The sequence below is a fragment of the Pipistrellus hanaki genome, assembly GCF_964339955.1.
Source record: "Pipistrellus hanaki genome assembly, chromosome: 13".
Lineage (NCBI taxonomy): Eukaryota > Metazoa > Chordata > Mammalia > Chiroptera > Vespertilionidae > Pipistrellus > Pipistrellus hanaki.
This window is the reverse complement of record NC_140515.1, coordinates 52,002,223-52,021,641: the sequence shown is the minus strand read 5'-3', so window position 1 is coordinate 52,021,641 and position 19,419 is coordinate 52,002,223. Positions and strand designations below refer to the sequence as shown.

Genomic DNA, 19,419 nt, shown 5'->3' with positions numbered 1-19,419 from the left:
CTGAGTACTGATTCCTAACCACCAGTCTGCACGGTGAGGCGGCCCCAGAGGACGGGCATCAGGACCTGAGCTGAGACCAGCTCCCTCCGTCCAGGGGCTGCTCGGCACAGCACACCTGTCCTGAGCTCTGGGCCATGTTTATTTGCAAAGCTGGCTGGGGGTGCGGAGGTTCTGGGGGCAAAGCCTCAGGACTGGTAGGGTGGCACAAATCTCTCATCGTAAGAGCCTCGGCCCCGGAGCCGCAGGGTGCAGGCCTTCTCGCCGAGCATACCTTCCACCACCAGCGTGGACTCGTACAGCTCACTGCTCCTGCGGGCACAGGGGGCCGAGGTGAGGCGGGAGTCCAGCCTCGGGCGGTGCCGGGGGCTGGGCGGGGTGTACCTGGCGGTGAAGAGAACCTGCAGGATGATGGAGGTGGGCGGCGCGTTGACAGACCGTGCCTCCAGCAGCCCGCTGCTGGGGAAGACCCTGAAGGCCGCAGGCTCCTGGTCCGGCTCCTGGCCTGCACGGCAGGGAAGGGAGCACGTACGTGGCAGTGGCCGCACGCGCTGCCCCAGGAAGTCCGTCCCCGCAGACACCCCAGGGGGTGCCAGCCACCTTCCTGGGGTCCGGCCCAGCCCACAGGGGAGCAGTGGGCGGGAAGGACACACGGCATACCCATCAGCACGGCCCAGTAGCTCCGGCAGCCGCTCAGGTTCATCAGGTAGATCTCCCGCACCCGCTCCTGGTTCACAAAGCAGGTCCCAAAGTCCACCCAGCTGGTGGACAGCTGCAGCTCGGGCACGGCCACCTTGGCCTGCAGGGGCACCACCTGTGGGGACAGAGCCGCTAACGTGGTGGGACCAGGTGACTTTGCCACTCCTGGTGGGCTCTGAGCCAGCGTTTCAGGGACACACGAGCCCTGCTGACCCCGAGAACCGACGCTTCTGAGGAGCACACAGGCAGCACGGGGAGGGGGAGGGACCGGCGCTGGATCTAAAGCCGGAAGCCGCTGGTGGGATTCTGCACAGAGGAGGGCGCCATCTGCTCCCCCTGCCACCCTTGCCCTGATCAAGCTCTGTGGCTTCTGCTCCCTGGCCGGGTGCTGTCCTGCCTTCCTCCCTGCTCCCACGGGGGCTCCAAGGCCCAGCCCTGTTTTCCTCGGGCCCTAGGCCATCTCCCCCTTTCCCTTGACATCGGGCCCTGCCTGTGCCGAGTGCCCTCGCTCCTGACAGCCCCTCTGCCACCACTTCACCCTCAGGCACTGCCATCCACCTCCCCGCCTTGGCCTCCCCTGCCCCGGGCTCCAGTGCTCAGATCCTCTGGCCTCTCTGGATTCCACCTCTCAGGCCGGACCATTCCTTCACATTTCTCATAGGCTTCTACCTGCCTGGGCCTCCCCATCAGGACAGCACGGCATACCCATCAGCTCAGCGCCACACACAGCCCGTGACCTGTCACAGTCCACAGAACTGGGCCTGTGTCCTCACTGATGCTCAGCCCCCCACGGGCCCGAGCATCTGTCCCTCAGGTGCTCACTATTCCCACCCGTCGGGCCATTCCCTCGGCCTGACTTTTAATGTGGTTCCTTTTCCTTAAACAGGAATTAAATGGGAGGCTTCACATGCCACCTCCTACAGGAAGCCTTCCCGATTTTTCACTTTATAGCACCTCACCTGGCTCTGAGCTCCTAAGACAAGTAAGGATGAATGACCCTCATCTCTCCATGACAAGGCTTCTTCCAAGACAGGCTGGGCCCTCAGTACGGGCTTGGGCTCCTATTTCTGAGGGCCCCGTCAGGCTATCTCCCTCTGACCCCACCGGAACAGCGAGGGGCAGGCCAGGCACTCACCTGAGTGGTCTGGTTGGCATACTCCAGGCGCAGGTTCTGGGTAAACACCATCTCTTTCTCTCCACTCGCGCTCTGCCGAATGTCCACCCCGGGAAGCATCTGGTCAGCCGGCAGCTTCTGATAGCAGAGCAGCTCCAGGGAGAGCGTGAAGGACACGTCCACCTGGCAGACACGATGCAGCCGTCACCCGAGGCTGCTGAAGGCAGGCGGCAGCTTCTGTCCGGCCCTCCCTCCCACGGCCCCGCAGGCCCCTCAAGGCCCAGCTCAGTCATGACAGCACAGCCTGCAGGGCTCCGCCGACCCGGCCCCGCCCTGCAAAGAGCCAGCGGTGCACTTCCCCAGCCCCACCCAGAGCCCCGGCAGACGCGTGGGTCCCACAGACACTGCCTGCCCTGCTCTGGGCCCAGCACCCGTCACCTGAATGAGGCTGTGCCTGCCCCCGGGAGCGGAGGGCCAGCGGGGAGACGGCGGCAAACCGACCTTGACGCCCTGGCGTGAGCCTAGGCAAGGCCTGTGTCTGTCTCCCGAGGACAGGGAGGGGCCTCTGACGGGTTTTAAATGGGGCGTCCGTCAGCTTTGCCTTCCTCAGAGGCCCTGGCTGCTGCGGGAAGGTGGGCTGGGGAGCTCGAGCGGGTGAGGACTGGAGGGGCTGAGGGGCCACGTGGGCCCAGCAGGATGTTCCTTGAGCCCAGACATTGGAATGAACGGAGGCACTCGTTAAAGGTCCAGATTCTTTCTCCTCCCTGCAGCGGGGCCTGGGAGCTATTTCTGACAAGCCTAACGGCCACCGGTGTGTTGCCTGGCTTGGACACCACTATCCAAGCCTCCTAGACCAGTGGTGGGCAAACTCATTAGTCACCAGAGCCAAATATCAACAGTACAACAACTGACATTTCTTTGGAGAGCCACATTTTTTAAATTTAAACTTCTTCTAACGCCATGTCTTCAAAATAGACTCACCCAGGCCGTGGTATTCTGTGGAAGAGCCACACTCCAGGGGCCAAAGAGCCTCATGTGGCTCACAAGCCACAGTTTGCCGACCATGGTGCTAGACCAAGACATGGGTGTGGGGTGAAGAGAAGGGCGGCAGCAGGCTGGGTGGCTGCTCAGAGCCGGCTAGGGTGGGTGATACTTGCTGATATGCCACCGCTGAGAGGAGGGCACTGGGGGCAGGGCTGGGGGCGGGGAGGTGGGGAATTGGTCTGGACCGGTGGTCTATGGGAGGGAATTCTGGTCAGGAGTCGGGCGGGAGTGCAGCACGTGGCCCACACTCGTGACACCCACCCCGAAGTACACATTTTGAAAGGGGTAGCTCCTCCCTGAAGCTCTGGATGTGGTTGAGATGACCCAGGAGAGTGCAGAGAGGTGAGTGAGGGCCCAGCCCCGCCCAGGACAGGAGGAGGGAGCTCTGAAGCAGGATGGGGTGGGGAGAGAGGGCGGGGAACCCAGCCGGCTGGCTGTCCTTGCCTGGCTGCACACACCTGGGAGCCGGGGTGCACACACACACACCCACTCAGGTGGCCTGTGACCTGTCCTCGATCCACGTGCCTCAGAAACACAAGGAGGCAGCCATTTGTGGCTCCCACCGCCTGGCAGTCCCAGGACTACCCCGCCTCCCAGTCCTGCAAATCCAGGGTTCTGTTGTCACAGAAGAGGGACAGTCACTTTGGACCTGGGCAGATGGCAGTCAAACTGTGACCACACCTGAGTGAGGGCACGCGGGAGGGGAGAGGCTGCGTGCAAAGTGGAGGTGCTGGTGGCAATGCTCGGCCTTGACCGGGGCGCTGGCAGAGGGGCTGAGAGGGCCTGCTTGCCTGGGACTTGGTTGTGTTCACACTGGAGCGCCTGGTCCTTCCTACATGCGTGAGCCACCAGTGCAGAGGGCCCGTGTTTGCTGGAAGAGGTGTGCCCAGTGGGAGTGCCCTCCTGGGTGCCCAGGGCATGGGCTGAGGGGTCAAACGTGCGGTTTAGATACAAAGGTCTGTGTGTTTGCGTCTGCGTACAAACGTGTGAGTTGCCTGCACACGTGTGTGCATGTATGAGAGAGGAAGGTGACTGACTGCCTAGAGGAGTGTGCCCGCGAGGCTGAGGACCCCAGGACCCTCCACTGACCAGCATGTTCTCCTGCGGGTGGAGCACCAGCTGCCTGTGGGCTGCGGCCCAGCCCTCCTCGCACTCCTGCTCCCAGCCAGCGCCAGCAGCTCTGTGGGTGCGGCTGGCTCCATCCGGAGACACGGAGAAGGGCCTGGAGACCAGGAGCCGGAAGTAGTGTGGGATGTCCGTGGTGTTGGTCAGCTTCAGGTGATGGGTGGTCACCAGCTCATTCAGCACCTGGGTGGGCACAGAGGGCGAGGCTAGCGGGCATCTCCCCTCGCCTCGGGCCCAGGGCTCAGGGGCGGGGTACTGTGCCTCAGAAGGGCCCACAGGGACCTGTGAGGGGGCAGCACACTCACCCCATCACAGGGCTGCCCAGGGATGAGATCACTGGCCTGGAGCCGGAATCGCATGCCGCCGCCGTAGTCCAGCTCCACGCTTAGCCTGCCAGCAACAGGCATGGCGGGGCCAGGCTGGGCCTCTGGGCCTCCTGGCAGCCCCCCACTCTGCCTGGCCAGCCTTTACCTGGGCTCACCTGCTGGCTGCTTCTACCTTCCCCTCCCCCTCCCACTCCCATGGTCTATCCAAAAACAACAACAACAACCTATAGGTTTATACCCTCCTGCTCTATCCAGCTGTCTGGTCCCCACCAGGGCCGGGTGAGGGTGCTCCCCCGGGGGGAAGGGAGGGAGGACTCACTGTGCGGGCCTCACGAAGCCCTGCAGGTCCAGCCTCAGGGGCCTCACGGCAAAGCCCTGCAGGCGCCGCCGCCTCCCTGGAAGCTCCCTTTCCACCTACGGGCCCAGGCCTGGTCACTGGCGGTCGCTGGGCTGAGCAGGCGGCGGCCGTGGCCCCACCCCGGGCCGGGAGGGCTCACCTTGCTGTCCAAGCTCATGAAGCCCAGGGCGTAGCCAATGCACTCCACCTTGTGCAGGACGTGGGGGCCGAGGACCATGGGCGTGAAGGAGATGGAGATGGAGCTGCTGCCCCCTGCAGGGACCACCTGGCACGGGCACCCAGGCTCAGCGCTGCTCGGCGCCACTGTCTGGCCAGCGGGCACTTTTTCCAGGCGGCTCCCGGCCCAGCCCCAACTCACCACCTGCTTGGGGCTGATGCGGTACAGGCGGTCCGAGGGCACCCCCTCGTGCTCCTGCAGGACCACCGAGATGATGGGCGCGGCGCTGGCGCTGGCGCTGGCGCTGGCGCTGCTCTCGGCCTGTCGTCCGGATGTTGCTGAGGCTCACAGAGGCTCCAGGCCCAATGGTCCCCCTCCTCCCCTCCCCGCACCGGGCAGCCAGCCTGAGTCCCCTCCCCCACAACTTTGCTCACAGAATGGGCCACTTCCACGCTGGATGACGACTGGTTATAGATGCTCGGGGACTGGGAGGAGCTGCTGCTCTCCGGGGTCTCGGGGCATAGGACTTCGTTTCCGTCCTGGTCCCGCAGCGGGAAAGGGGGCCCGCAAAACACCAGCAGCTCCAGCAGCTGGTCCTCCCTGTCCTCCGGAGCGTAGGTCTCCCAGTCCAGGCGGATGTCTGGGCAGGTGTGTTGGGGGTGGGGGGTGTGAGGAGGAGGGGCAAGGCAGGTGCGTCTTCCCATGCCCCGCCTCCCTGAATCCCTCTCCCCCTCCCACCCCCCCCCCCCCCCCCACCCAGAGGCTGCCTGTTACCCCACTCGGTATGGGGCCTCACTTCTTCTCACCTGCCACTTGTGGGCAATGTTTCCGGGATTAAAAAAAAAACAACAACCACCTACAGGTTTATACCCTCCTGCTCTATCCAGCTTCTCCCAGCCCATCTTCCCTCCCGGCCTGGCCCATCACCCCGCACAAACTGTAATGAGAACCCCATTTTCTCTCGTGAGAGCCTCACCACAGGGGCTGGAGTTGTTCAGGCGAAGGACCCGGGTGACTGTCTCTCCTCCAGAGACCTGCGTGCTGAACCTGGAGGCAGGAGGCGAGGTCAGCACAGCCCCGAGCGGCACACGGGGAGCCGGCGTGGAGGCACAGGCAGGAAGGAGGCCCCACCGTGGTCTGTCTTTACCCTGGACTCACCAAGACCGTGCAGGGCCTGGTGAACGATGGCCTGGTGAACTTGACCCAGGGCTGCTCCCTGCCCCCGTCACACCCCTCCCCTCTCCCTACAACTACACTGACAACACATCCCACCTCCGTTGGTATGGGGGGGCCCTGGCCACACGGACTGGAGGCCACACTGACTACTACTCATTACTACCCACAAGCCGTCTGAGCTGTGCAGGTAACAGCCATGTCCCCTGAGGCCTCGCCCCTCCAGGGCAACCCTGTCCTGGGCTTTCTTGCCGGGTGGCACCAAGTGGCCCCGGGGCCAGTGGAAAAGCGAGAAGCAAGAAGCCCAGGCCGGAGGCCAGAGGGCCTGCAGGGGGCGGAGAAGAAGGCGGCATGGGCACCTGAGGACGGGCTCCTTCTGCAGCGGGTCCGTGGAGTAGTTGGTCCTCTGAGAGCTGATGGGGCAGCCCACCACCAGCATGTGCACCGGGATGACCGAGGGCAGCAGGTCTCCCACCTGCAAACACACGCCAATCCTTGGTCCCTTCTCGCCAGCTTCTGCTGCCGCCTTCCCTGGCTCCCCATTCCCTTCCTTTCCTTCTCCAGCCAGCCCAGGGCCTCCACTCCTCACTGGTGGATACTCACCCCAGACACCCCAAGGCCAGTTCCCTGCCTGTCCCTCTGCTGTGCCGCCAGCCCAGCCCTCCCCTCTCCCACCCTCCTACCTCCGACCTGCACAGGACTCCCGGCCAGGCCGTCTTTCACCTCTTATAGCCCCTTTCATCAAATGAAAATAACTATTATTTCTCTCTGCTAATACAAAGTAAAAAAAAATGTTTTTAATTTGCCCTAGTTGGTTTGACCCAGTGGCTAGAGCATCGGCCTGTGACGGAAGGTTCCCGGGTTTGGTTCTGGTCAAGGGCACACGCCTGGGTTGCAGGCAGCCGGTCAATGATGCTCTCTCATCACTGATGTTCCTCTCTCTCCCTCTCCCTCCCTCTCCGAAATCAATAAAAATATATTTAAAATGTTTCTAAAACACAGTATGATAATCACTCATGACCCTTCACTCCCAGCCTGACTCTCTGTCAACATTTTCATGTACAACTGTCTGGACAGACTTCTGTGTCCATGAAACAGATATACAGGAGGAGCACACAGCATCTCTTTCCATCTTCTCTTTCCATGACATAGAACGTTACTAACGAAGGTTTACAGCACCATAGAAGGGCTGTGCAGAATTCCTGAATCGGATGGATGGAGCCCACATTTTAGTCAAATCTTCGACTGACAGCCATGGATGCTCAGGTTGTTTCCTTCCTCCCCCCACTCTCCGTTCATACATGATGCTGAGAAGGAAAGGAACCGGGCACCAGGTTCGAGTAGTAACAAACCCCTGGCCCCTGCAAGGGTTTCTACTCGGTGAGACCTGAGAGTCAGAGGGGCCAGATGCTGGGGAAGAGAGAGCCCGGAGTCGAGGGCGGGGGTCAGGTTCCCCGCCCCCCGGGCCGTGACCCGCCTGCAAGCCCGTACCTGGCAGATGAGGCTGTCCCAGTACTCGCCCCACATGTTCGCACAGGCCGTGATGTCGATTTGGAGCTGCTGGCGGGCGCCCAGCGTGCCCTGGGAAACGTGGGGGAAGAAGGATGCTCCTTTCCCGTGAGACAGCATGTTTTCCATGAAGTCTGCGGGGTACCAGGGAAGGGGATTCAGGAGCCTGGGGAGGGGGGCTATGAGGTCCAAACCCTCAGGTGTTAGCAAAACACTGTGCCATCTTTCCCTCCTTCTGGGATCCAAGAGTCCAGGGCCAGCCCCCAGGGGAGCCCTCCCTTCTGAGCCACCACCATCCCAAATCAAATCCCCGGCCTGTGCCCAAGTCTAATGCCTAACAAGGGGAATGGCCTCACTCAAAAGAGGGCAGCTGTCAGGTTGGGGGGCGGGGAGAGACACAGCTATCTCAGGGACGTTGTAGAAAAGACCGGAGCCCTAGCCGGTTTGGCTCAGTGGATAGAGCGTCGGCCTGTGGACTGAAGGGTCCCAGGCTCGATTCCGGTAAAGGGAACATGCCTAGGTTGCAGGCTTAATCCCCAGCAGCGGATGTGCAGGAGGCAGCTGATCAATGACTCTTTCTCATCACTGATGTTTCTCTCTCTTCCTCTCCCTTCCTCTCTGAAATCAATAAAAATACATTAAAACAAAAAAGACACCGAGATGGTCAGGGTCCACATACCCAGGAAGCTGAGGACAACCCCGCTCTGGCCAGGCCTGGGCTCAGCGCCTGCCCCTTGGAGCTCTTACCCAGGTGCTCTCGCTTGGCCAACTGCTGGCGAATCCGGTCTGTCTTCAGCAGGGCAGGAGACACGTCGGGGCTTTCCCAGAGGACACAGGAATAGCATCAAGCCATCTGGACCCTTCCTCAGACTCGAGCCACCTCCCCTGACGGCCAGCTTTCCAGCTTTCCACCTCCTTCTCTGGCCTGTGCTCCAGCTACACTCCTGCCACTCACCAGCCCAGGGACTGCCTCCCCATAAACTCAGTGGGGCTCTGGGGTCGGCACCCCTGGCCCAGTTTCTGACCCCTGGAGATGAGCCCAACGCAGCCTCCCCATCGCTTGCGCAGCTTTCTGCAAAGGCCCCCGTTTCCCGTCTTTCCTGCTGACATCTGTCCAGCACGGAGCACACACTAATCCTTCTGGAGCGGGAGAGTTAATGTTTTAGAGCAGGGGTCTTCAAACTACGGCCCGCGGGCCACATGCAGCCCCCAGGGGAGTCTGATCCTGCCCGCCAGGTTTTTTGGGCAGTGAGCGCAGCCGAGGTGTTACAGTAGGAATTAGTAGTTCATATAGTCCGGCCCTCCAGCTCTCTGAGGGACCGTGATCTGGCCCCCACTTTAAAAAGTTTGAAGACCCCTGTTTTAGAGACTGTGAGCGGCTCCCCGCCATCTGCAGCAGTGCTTTTAGAGTTGGGCTCCCCTGTGTGAGGTGGTTTGGAGGAGAGGTGTTTGCGCTGGTAAACTGCCAATTGCTGCGGTGTAAATACTTTGGGGCTGACTTCAAGTTACAGATTTGCAGGCTGCCTCGCTGCCGCATCTCTGCCCACACGGTTCCCTCAGCCCCCAGTAACTTCTCCCTCCTTCACTGGCCTGAATCAGAAGCCCTCCACCCAGCAGGCAGGCCAGGCTGAGGAGAAGGGGCCGCAGTCCCAGCCCCTCCACAGGCCCCTCAGGGTCTGGGACCCGGGCGTCGGAAACCATCTCCTGCCTGTTCCCCCCCCCCCCCCCCGTCTACCTGGGAGAGCATGTCCTCCCGCATCCCACAGCCACCAGCCTCACCGAGGCCCATCGGGGCACGCTCCACCTGGCCCCCTCCTCCCCGGGGGCTGCCCCCCGAAAGAAGCCAGACTTACACGCTGGGCTTTTGGCTCAGGGGTTTCTGAGGGCTCCCGAAGTACTCGAACTTGAGGGTGAACGAGGTCTGGATCGGGGAGCAGTTGGTCAGGATGAGCTGGCGATGTACGCAGGTCCTCAGCGGCACAGTCGCGCCGAAGTCCAGGCGGAGCTCCTCCTTGTGGCCGGGCTTTGTGCAGGAAACACTGCCCCGTGCCCATGGCACCAGGTTACACGCCACCCGTGGCCCTGCCACCGTGCTGTCCAGCAACCAGGCTTCACCCTCAGACTCCCACCTCGTCAAGCTGCCACCCCAAAGACATCTTTTGTCAGCCTAGGATGCCAAGGGAGGCCTCAACTGTCTTTCTTTAAAAAAAAAACATTAAAAATATATATATATATATATATATATATATATATATATATATTATTTTTTTAAATATGTTTTATTGGTTTTTTACAGAGAGAAAGGGAGAGGGAGAGAGAGTTAGAATCATCGACGAGAGAGAAACATCAATCACCTCTTGCACACCTCCTATTGGGGATGTGCCTGCAACCAAGGTACATGCCCTTGACCAGAATCCAACCTGGGACCCTTCAGTCCGCAGGAATGGGCTTTATCCACTGAGCCAAACCGGTTAGGGCTAAATGTTACCAACTCGCCCTGACCCGGGGCAGACTGGCTCGTCTCCCAGTTACTGAGCCTCATGCGGGAGAGCCCACGGTACCCACAGCCCTGCCCCTGCCATCTCCCACCTGCCTGGACACCATGCCTCCAGCGGTGGGGGGAGGGAGAAGGGAAAACCCAGAGAGGGCGAGGAGGGTGCAGAGGGATCTGTCCCCACAGAGGTGGTTAGGGAGCCCCTTCCTGGCTGCAGGAACCAGCTGGGAGGAGGCTGGCACCAGGGGGCGATGCTGCTCCTTCACATGGTCACCTCAGTGCTCAGGCCCGGGCCCCAGCCCTGGGCTCACCTTTCCTTGGAGCCCTCCGTCCAGATGGTGATGTTCACTTGCAGTCCCTGGGGCTTCCCAGAAATGCCCAGAACCAGCGGCTCCTTCATGCCTGACACGGTACAGGGGAGGGCCAGGTCGGTCAGCTCGTCCTGTAACAGAGCCCACAGGGGCACATGAGCACGGGGGAGGGGAGAGGGAGGGCTGGGCTCCGAGGTCTTCCTGTGCAGGTGGTGGCTGTGGGAGGCGCTCCTGTCTGTGAGTGCCTCAGTGAGCCACCACCCACAGGCCCCGCCTCAGCCCACACCCTGCGCCCCGGAGGCCTGGCCCTTCCTCAGGGCTCCGGGCTGTGTGTCTGCCGCAAGTATCTGGATGTGCCCATTCGAAAGGAACCCTGCAAGTGGGTGTCTGCAGAAGCGACACGTTTATTCTGATGAAACTGCTACTGCAAAGTCAGCCACAAAGTATTTACACCGCAGCAAACCCTTACATGCAGCAAACCCTTCCTGCCCTAACCGGTTTGGCTCAGTGGATACAACGTCGGCCTGCGGACTGAAGGGTCCCAGGTTTGATTCCAGTCAAGGGCATGCACCTTGGTTGCGGGCACATCCCCAGTGGGGAGTGTGTAGGAGGCAGCTGATCGATGTTTCTCTCTCACCAATGTTTCTAACTTTATATCCCTTCCCCTTCCTCTCTGGAAAAAATCAATAAGGAAAAAAAAGGAAGAGGAGGAGGAGGGGGAGGAGGAGGAGGAGGAGGAGGAGGAGGAGGAGGGAGAGGAAGAAGAAGAAGAAGAAGAAGAAGAAGAAGAAGAAGAAGAAGAAGAAGAAGAAGAAGAAGAAGAAGTCAAATCCTTCCTAAGAGGGTCCACTCCGGGCCCTGGGCGCATCAGTGTCCCCTAGAGCTTGGGCTCGGCTGTGTAAGACAGCCACTGCCCCCTTGTGAGCCAGTGAGGAAGTGCGGCCTGGGTCTGCACGTGTCTGAAGGAGGAAGTTTCCTCTTCATAGGCCACCTGATGGCGTTCCTGTGGGCCTCGGCACAGGAAAAAGCTGTGTCCCGCTTTTTAATATGTGGTTTGTTTTTAATTAATTTCAGAGAGTGGAAGGGAGAAGGAGAGAGAGAGAGAGAAACATCAATGATGAGAGAGAATCGTTGATCAGCTGCCTCCTGCACGCCCCCTACTGGGGATCAAGCCCACAACCTGGGCATGTGTCCTGACCAGGAATGGAATCCAACCGTGACCTCCTGGTTCATGGGTCGATGCTCAACCACTGAGCCACACCAGCCGGGTGAAGCTGTGTCCTTCTGAGGAGGAACCTGGCTGCCAGTCAGCCTCCCAGCAACACCAGCGCAGGGCCTGCCACAAGCACAGCTCCGCCGTAGTCCCGGGGCAAATGGAAAGACAGGCCCACCGATGGCCACAGAGAGCGGCCTGGGAGGGCTCAAGTGGTGCCAAAGGCGAGATGTGGCCAGTGGGTTTCAGGGCACTTCCATTTCCGGCCTGCTGCAAGCTTTCTGACCGCGTGTCCCTAAAGGAATGGGGACCCAACTACAAGAACTCTCTCCCCTGCTCCCGAAGACCAGGCGTGGGCCTGAGGTGCCCTCCAGCCGCTCGGCCCTCCCGCCCCCGCTCACCTGGGTATGAGCGGTCAGCTCCAGACTGAGCTGGAGCTCCTCACCAGGGCGCAGAGTGCCACGTCTGGGGGAGACTCTTGCTTTGCAGAAGCTTGCTTGGTGCCCCAGGAGCTGGCGGACACAAAGGCGGGCCTGCGGTCAGGTGCTGGACTCCCAGGATGGGATGGGCAGGGGTCTGGACAGGGTGCTCGGCAGCTCTGCTGGAGGTGCAGATGGGGGGCCACAGCAGGACGGGATGGCCGGGTGCTTACTGGTGGGGATGAGCCCCAGGTCCCTTCTCTTCTCCTTCCCCCCCAGATGGACCTGCCAAGGGTGGCCTGGACTACATGAGCTGCCCTGGAGGGCCAGGGTGATGGGGAGCAGAGAGCAGCCGCCTCCGAGGCACAGGAATGTGGGCCCTGTCCCCTGGCAGGCAGAGCAGGCTCCAGCCAGCCCGTGGACAGGGCCTCATGAGGGCTCCCATAGCTGCGTGGACCAGTCGCGGGCTGGAGGTCTAGCTCCGAGCCCCTGAGACACCTCAGGCAGGGACCCGGACTTCCCTGAAGGCGAGTCAAGGAAAAGCCAGACCAGATGTGCTGCTCCTTCGAGGGGCCCGGCTTTTCTGGGCGCCGTGGGCGGAGGACAGGCTGTGGAGGGGAGGCAGAGCCTCTGCTCTGGGGATGCCTGAGGGGCAGCGGCTCCCGTCCCAGGGGCCTCCAGTGCTGAGGGCTCACTCACTCTGCCCCAGTGGAAGCGGGTGGGCAGGAGCGTGCCATTGATGAGTGTGATGTCCGCCTTCGTGGGCACGCCCAGGAAGAGGTTGCTGACCACCACCTGGCTGCTCTGGAGGTACACGTGGGGCTCCTGCACCTCGGCGTACACAGGGAGGTAGCTGGGACACGAGGATGTTGATAAAAATAAAAAAAAAGAAATAAAGCTGTCCCTATGTGCAAAAGACATGGCGGTCTATGTGGAAAATCCCAAGGAACCTGTTTCTTAAAAGCTCCTAGAACTAACGAGGCAGCCAAGTTATAGGGTACAACATCAACATTAAAAAAAAAAAAATCAATCACACTTTTATATGTTAACAGTGAACATGTGGAAACAGAAACTTAAAATTACTCCAGAAATGGAAAAACTGAGGTATAAATGTAAAGGATTTGTGTGCCAAACACAACAAGACATTGATGAAAGAAATTAATAAATGGAGGGACATGTGTATTCATGGATGGGGAGAGTCGACATAGTGAAAGTGTCAGTTCTCCCCAAATTGATGTCCAGATTTAACACATTTCTTGTCAAACTCCCAGCAAGGATTTTGTAGATATAAACAAGCTGATTATAAAATGTATATGAAAAGACAAAGAATGATTAAAACCATTTTTAAAATTAAAAAAAATATATATATTTTATTGATTTTTTACAGAGAGGAAGGGAGAGAGATATAGAGTTAGAAACATCGATGAGAGAGAGTCATCGATCAGCTGCCTCTTGCACACCCCCTACTGGGGATGTGCCTGCAACTAAGGTACATGCCCTTGACCAGAATCAAACCTGGGACCTTTCAGTCCACAGGCTGATGCTCTATCCACTGAGCCAAACTGGTTTTGGCTAAAACGATTTTTTGAAAGCGCTATAAAATAGAATATCACTCTACTGGATGCTAAGACTTACTATATATCTATAATAATCATGATAGCGTGCTGTGGGTGAGGGATAGGCACTATGAACAATAAGAAGACAACCCTATATTATATGTGTATTTTTAAAAGGGGTGAAGATCTTGATAGTTCTCCAAAGAGGATATACAAACGGCTAATATGCACATAAAAGATGCTAAAAATCACTTGCCACCCCGAAAATGCAAATCAAATCCTCATTAAATATCACTTCACACACACTGGGGTGACTATCATTGAAAGAGAGTAACAAATATTGAGGATGTGGAGAGGATAGAGAAGGATGGAGAGTGAGTCAGCAACTGTTAGAAGTGCACTATTACATTATCTATATCTCTCTCTATAAAAGCCTAAGTGACCAGTCAACCAGCTGATTGGCTGGTAGCTATGACATACACTGACCACCAGGGGGCAGATGCTCAGTACAGGAATAGAAACCATAGGCATGGAAACATGGAACAGATCGATGAATCTCAGAGGGAAGCGGGGAGGATAGAGGGTGGGAAGAGATTAACTAAAGATCTTATATGCATACTAGAGGCCCGGTGCATGGATTCTGAACCGGTGGGGTCCTCGGCTGGCTTGAGGGGATCAGGTCAAAGCTGGCTCTCCGACATCTCCAGAGGGGTCCCAGATTTCGAGAGGGAGCAGGCCAGGCCGAGGGACCCTAATATTATAATACATCACACACTATATGTAAAAATAAACATTAAGTAAAGAAATAAATATAATGCTATTCTAATGAGAAAAAAAAAGAAGGATGTGATCAGATCAGTTAATAAAACAGAGCAGAACAAAACTACTACTTAAGACCCCTGGGGGAGAAGGCCCTGCAGAATGAATGTGGGAAACAGCAGGGGAGGGGGAGGACTGTGGAAGATTAGTCAGCCAGTCCAGGGCCCCAAGCCCTGAGCTCACACGACACATAGAAGACAGGGCTGCAGCAGGATTTATCCCCCCAGAGGGGTGGGGGTCTGGGGCAGATCCTGCAGTAACCTTGGGCCTTTCAACTATCATGGAGGGAAAGCAACCCAAGAGCTAGATCCCAGCCTATTTACGAATGAATGGAGTGACCTCTGTAGCTGGCCAGTGTGGGCTGCCCCTGCTGCTTGACTTGGCCTGTTTGACCCCTTTGACAAGGCCCCTTCCCTCACGGGGTCAGGTGGCTCTGTCCTCTGGGGGGGTCTCACATGCCTAACTTGGTTGCACCCGTGTTTCCATCACCTGCACCTGTAAAATTCTTTTTTACACGGTCCTTTAAGAAGAAAGATCAGCCGAAACCAGTTTGGCTCAGTGGATAGAGCGTCGGCCTGTGGACTGAAAGGTCCCAGGTTTGATTCTGGTAAAGGGTATGTACCTTGGGTGCGGGCACATCCCCAGTAGGAGGTGTGCAAGAGGCAGCTGATCCATGATTCTCTCTCATCGATGTTTCTCTCTATCCCTCTCTCTTCCTCTCTGTAAAAAATCAATAAAATATATTTAAAAAGAAGAAGAAGAGAAGAAGAAGACGAAGACGAAGACGAAGACGAAGACGAAGACGAAGACGAAGACGAAGACGAAGAAGAAGAAGAAGAAGAAGAAGAAGAAGAGATCAGCGATTGAAAAGGAAAGGAAATAAAGGCCTAAAGGCATTCACCCTGATGAGGAGACAGACTTAACCTTCATTCACAGTCAAGGCCCTCAGCGGGCCCTGCGGGACCGAGAGGAGAAAGACTCCCACTCAGACCTGTGCTGTGATCAGGGAAAAGCGCATTCGAACAAGACACTGCTGGTGCTTACTCCCCCACCCCATCAGACGGTCAAACTATAAAAATGAGTTAATGTCTGTCGCTGTGAGAGTGTGGGGCAGTGGGCAGCCTCAGAGACTGTACGTGGAAGTATAAAGTGGCACAGTACTTTCGGAGGATCCATAAAGATGTAAAACGAGGATTTAAATGTTTTCGTAACGAAACACACGCAGAAGTGACTATAAAGCACAGTGTAAATGCATTCCGTTTAACCAATAAGAACACTTGTGCAGCGCTACTGCTTAGCTTATTACGGAAGATTTCCACGGGGCAGCTTAAGGAAACGGATAGCACGCTTCAAAATCATTTGGCTGAGGGAGCAGATGACACAATATTTGCAGTGATTGGATAATTACGAAGGGAGGTGCTGGGGACATGGGGGCTCATTACACAATTCCATTTTTACATATTTAAGGAATTTTCGGAAAGGAAGAAAAGAAGGGAGAGAGGGTAGGAGGGAGGGAAGGAGGGAAGGAGGAGGGGAAAGAGGGAGGGAGACGGGGAATGTCACCAATAACCTTTGAAACCTTCAGTGTGTTCCTCCCAGAGCCAATGGCATTCACTCATTTAAATACGCCACAACTGAACCCTAACCCTAAACCTAACCCTAACCCCCAAAATAAAATAAATAAATAAATAAACAAACAAATAAATAAATAAATATGCCACGACAGTTCTGTGTCTGTTCTCCTGTTGAATATTGACTGTTTCCAGTATTCTGCTGTATTGGACAGTCGGGCCCTGAGAATTCCCACGTGAGCACACGGCTGCGGCTGCACATGCGTGAGTCTCTGCGGGGTTAATCTGGAAGGGCTAACGCTGGGTCACGAGGTAGGCACATATTTTACCGTAATGGGCATTTTCTGTAATTTCCAAATTGTATAGAATACACATGCATTAACACCTTTAAGTTCTGAAATGTCTACAGATAAAAATTGCACCTAACATACATGAGTATGCCGGGACTGTGCAGAGTGTGTGCTGTGAGGGCCCCTCCCCCTTACCTCCAGGGCCCGTTCACCACCTCCAGCACCAGGACGGTCTGCAGACACTGGGCCTGGCGAGCCTCCAAGGTGATGTTCACCCTGCAGTCCCCCAGGGGGTGCACCTGGCCGCCGGAGGGCTCAATGTGGAACGGAGACACCTGAGGGAAGGTCAACCCGGAGGGATGAGGAGAGTGATCACTTGGAACTGCAGAAGTTGGGGCTGGCGTTGCCCAACCAGGGTCACCCCAAGCTGCCCCCCGCTCTTCACAGAGCCACGCGGGACACAGGAGGAGGCAGGCGGGAGTGGGAGCACAGCTGTGCAGGAGGCTCAGGACTCAGAGGACAAAGACCAAGTCTCCAGTAAAGGAGGAGGACCCCAGGCACTGGCCAAGGTCTGAGGGGTGAAAGGGGGGGGGGCACGCTGGGAGCAGGTGCGTTGGCTCTCTGAGATCTCCCAGCCCCATTGAGCAGGCAGGGTCAAGACCCTGATGGCACCCTAACCGGTTTGGCTCAGTGGATAGAGTATAGGCCTGTGGACTGAAGAGTCCCAGCTTTGATTCCGGTCAAGGGCATGTACCTTGATTGTGGGCACATCCCCAGGTGGAAGTGTTCAGGAGGCAGCTGATTGATGTTTCTCTCTCATCCATGTTTCTAACTCTCTCCCCCTCTCCCTTCCTCTCTGTAAAAAAAATCAATTAAAAACAAAACAAAACAAAACAAAACAAAACAAAAAGATCCTGATGGCTTTAAGGAAAGCCACCAAGTCACCACATTGGGGGAGGGGTGAGCTTCTGTGTAGCCATCGGTTTCCCCGACCCCCCAGCCCAGCCCCAGCCCCCAGGCCTGTATTTTCTGTTCTCCAGGCAGGTCCACCGCCTCCCCACACAGACAAAGGGAGAGGGGGCGGGAAAAGGGTCAGGGCTCCCTACCCCTCCTTCCTGTCCCTGACTGAGACAAAATGCACCAGTCGGACTGGCTGGTAGGCTATCACTGGACTTTGAACTATCACCCCCAGGAGGCAGGTTGTTCCTCTTTGGTCTCTTGCTTCCATAAGACAGACTGAGTACAGGGCACCTGCCTGGAGAGCAGCCTGTCCACCCCCATGGGCCTGGATGCCCAGTCCCATCCCTTCCTGTTGAAAATCAATTATATATATATATATATATATATATATATATATATATATATATATATATATATAATTTTAAAGAGTGATGGTTCACGGCTAACTGCCGCTAGGTAGTAACAAGCACCATGACTTGGTTGTCTTCTGGATTGCGCATCATCCAGTCAAGTGTGGTGCCACAGTCTGAATGTGGGGATGACAATCCTCTGCCACCTTTAGTATTTTCTTATTCTATATAATAAAAGCCTAATATGCTAAGTATCTGGTCAGCCGATCGGCCATTCAACCAATCAAAGCGTAATATGCTAATGAAATGCCAAGGCAGCTCAGCCGCTAGCTATGATATGCACTGACCACCAGAGGGTAGACAGGACCAGTCACTATGATGTGCACTGACCACCAGGGAGCAGATGCTCTGACTGGTAGGTTAGTTTGCTGCTGGGGCCCGCTCATCAAGATGGGCCATACACGCCCTCGGGCCCTCTGTGGTCCCTTCCCAGCTGGCCAACCTCCCGCGTCCCTCCCCAGCCCTGATCGTGCACCGGTGAGACCCCTCGGCCTGGCTTGGGCCCTCTCACAATTCTGGACCCCTTGGGGATGTCTGAGAGCCAGTTTCAGCTCTGTCCCCCAGGCCAGGCTGAGGGATCCCACTGGTGCACGCATTCGTGCACCGGGCCTCTAGTTTTACAGCAAAATGAAGAGGGCTATTGGAGTGGAAATGAATCTTCCCAAGTTCTCTTTTTTCCGGAGCCTTTCGGTTGGGCGGAGAAGCCCAGGCCCAAGCACCACCTGGTGGCAGGTAGTCAAACCGCAGGCACAGGCCCTGCCTGAGAAGTTGGGAACCTGGGGGTGAGCCCACCCAGCCAGCCCCTCCCTGGAGGCCTGGAGAGCTTCCTGCCCAGCCAGCTCCCCGTCATCTTCCTGACTCTCGGGCTGCTCTGACCCAGGGAGAAACCCAGGTCCTATTTCTGCATCAGACGGCAGAGCGAGTAACAGGAAAATCCGGTTTGGGGCTGAGTTCTGCGGGAGAAGGGACCCGCCTGCCTCAGAGATGTGGAGAGCTGGGGCCCCTGCCAGGCAGAAGCCACCGGGCAGCATCCCCTCTCCCAGCCTCAACCCCCAGAAGGCCCCGCCCAGGACCCACAGCTCAAACAGGGCGGGCGCAGGCCAAGCAGCCCAACTCACATCCTCCTGCCTCTCCTCCAGGCAGACCGCGCCCTCCTGCATGTGCCACATGGCGGGGAGCGGGCTGGTGTTCTGGATGCGGATGCACTTCGTGGCCTTCTGCCCCAGGCGCAGCAGCCCGAACTGCAGGGCTGAGACGCTGATGTCGAGGGTCGGCCCCTGAGACACACGGGCCCGTCACTGGGAGTGGGCTCTGTGCCCTCCCCGTCTCCCTCCCCCACCATTCCCACCCTGCCTGGTCAGCCCAGCCACTACCCTCCTCCCCGCAATCCAGCCGCACCTTAAACGTGGCTTCGATGTGCAGCACCACCGGCCAGGGCGAGTCTTTGATCTCACACGGCAGGTCCTGGCTGGTGGGGCCAGGGGCACCCCCTGTGAACTTCAACTCAAAGTCCTCGACCTCGCTGGACGCTGCGGGAGGGGGGATAGAGAGAGCTGAGAAAGCAAGAGGGGCAGGTTCCAGGGCACCCGGGTGTCTGGCCTTCACTGACTTCTCGCCCATGGTGCCGGGCTGATCTCGGGACACCCTGAACCCGCACAGGCCCCGCACTCAGGCCTCCTGCCCCCGCCCCTCCCCGGGAGGGCCCCCCGCCCCCCTCCACCCCCCGCAGTACCGATGGACCCCGTGCAGGGCTCCACTTCGATGATGTGGCAGTCGCAGATCTTCCCCCACGTGTACCTGATGCGGGACTTGCTGTTGTTCCACATCTGAAAGACACGCCCCAGCCGTCACCCCTGGGCCTAAGGGGGAGAGGG

At 57.7% G+C, this 19,419-nt stretch overlaps 1 protein-coding gene across 5 annotated transcripts in view; it reads right to left on the bottom strand.

Annotated features, from left to right (window-relative positions):
- Positions 1 to 52: 52 nt before the first annotated feature.
- DLEC1 (DLEC1 cilia and flagella associated protein) overlaps positions 53 to 19,419 on the bottom strand; it is a 45,928-nt gene continuing 26,561 nt past the window's right edge. For 2 of the 5 annotated variants that reach the window (XM_084902776.1, XM_084902780.1), the window contains 20 exons: positions 19,278 to 19,371; positions 18,944 to 19,074; positions 18,664 to 18,822; positions 16,371 to 16,510; positions 12,639 to 12,792; positions 11,922 to 12,032; positions 10,308 to 10,438; positions 9,356 to 9,541; positions 8,250 to 8,320; positions 7,485 to 7,636; positions 6,353 to 6,468; positions 5,797 to 5,867; positions 5,267 to 5,460; positions 4,803 to 5,141; positions 4,625 to 4,719; positions 4,285 to 4,369; positions 3,944 to 4,162; positions 1,832 to 1,993; positions 382 to 811; positions 53 to 309 (listed from right to left, as the gene is read on the bottom strand). In XM_084902776.1, the coding sequence (XP_084758902.1) occupies positions 59 to 309; positions 382 to 811; positions 1,832 to 1,993; positions 3,944 to 4,162; positions 4,285 to 4,369; positions 4,625 to 4,719; positions 4,803 to 5,141; positions 5,267 to 5,460; positions 5,797 to 5,867; positions 6,353 to 6,468; positions 7,485 to 7,636; positions 8,250 to 8,320; positions 9,356 to 9,541; positions 10,308 to 10,438; positions 11,922 to 12,032; positions 12,639 to 12,792; positions 16,371 to 16,510; positions 18,664 to 18,822; positions 18,944 to 19,074; positions 19,278 to 19,371 (3,291 nt within the window). In that variant the 3' untranslated portion in view covers positions 53 to 58. The remainder of the gene's footprint in view (positions 310 to 381; positions 812 to 1,831; positions 1,994 to 3,943; positions 4,163 to 4,284; positions 4,370 to 4,624; positions 4,720 to 4,802; positions 5,142 to 5,266; positions 5,461 to 5,796; positions 5,868 to 6,352; positions 6,469 to 7,484; positions 7,637 to 8,249; positions 8,321 to 9,355; positions 9,542 to 10,307; positions 10,439 to 11,921; positions 12,033 to 12,638; positions 12,793 to 16,370; positions 16,511 to 18,663; positions 18,823 to 18,943; positions 19,075 to 19,277; positions 19,372 to 19,419) is intronic. The other 3 variants (XM_084902779.1, XM_084902778.1, XM_084902777.1) reach the window with 3 other exon arrangements.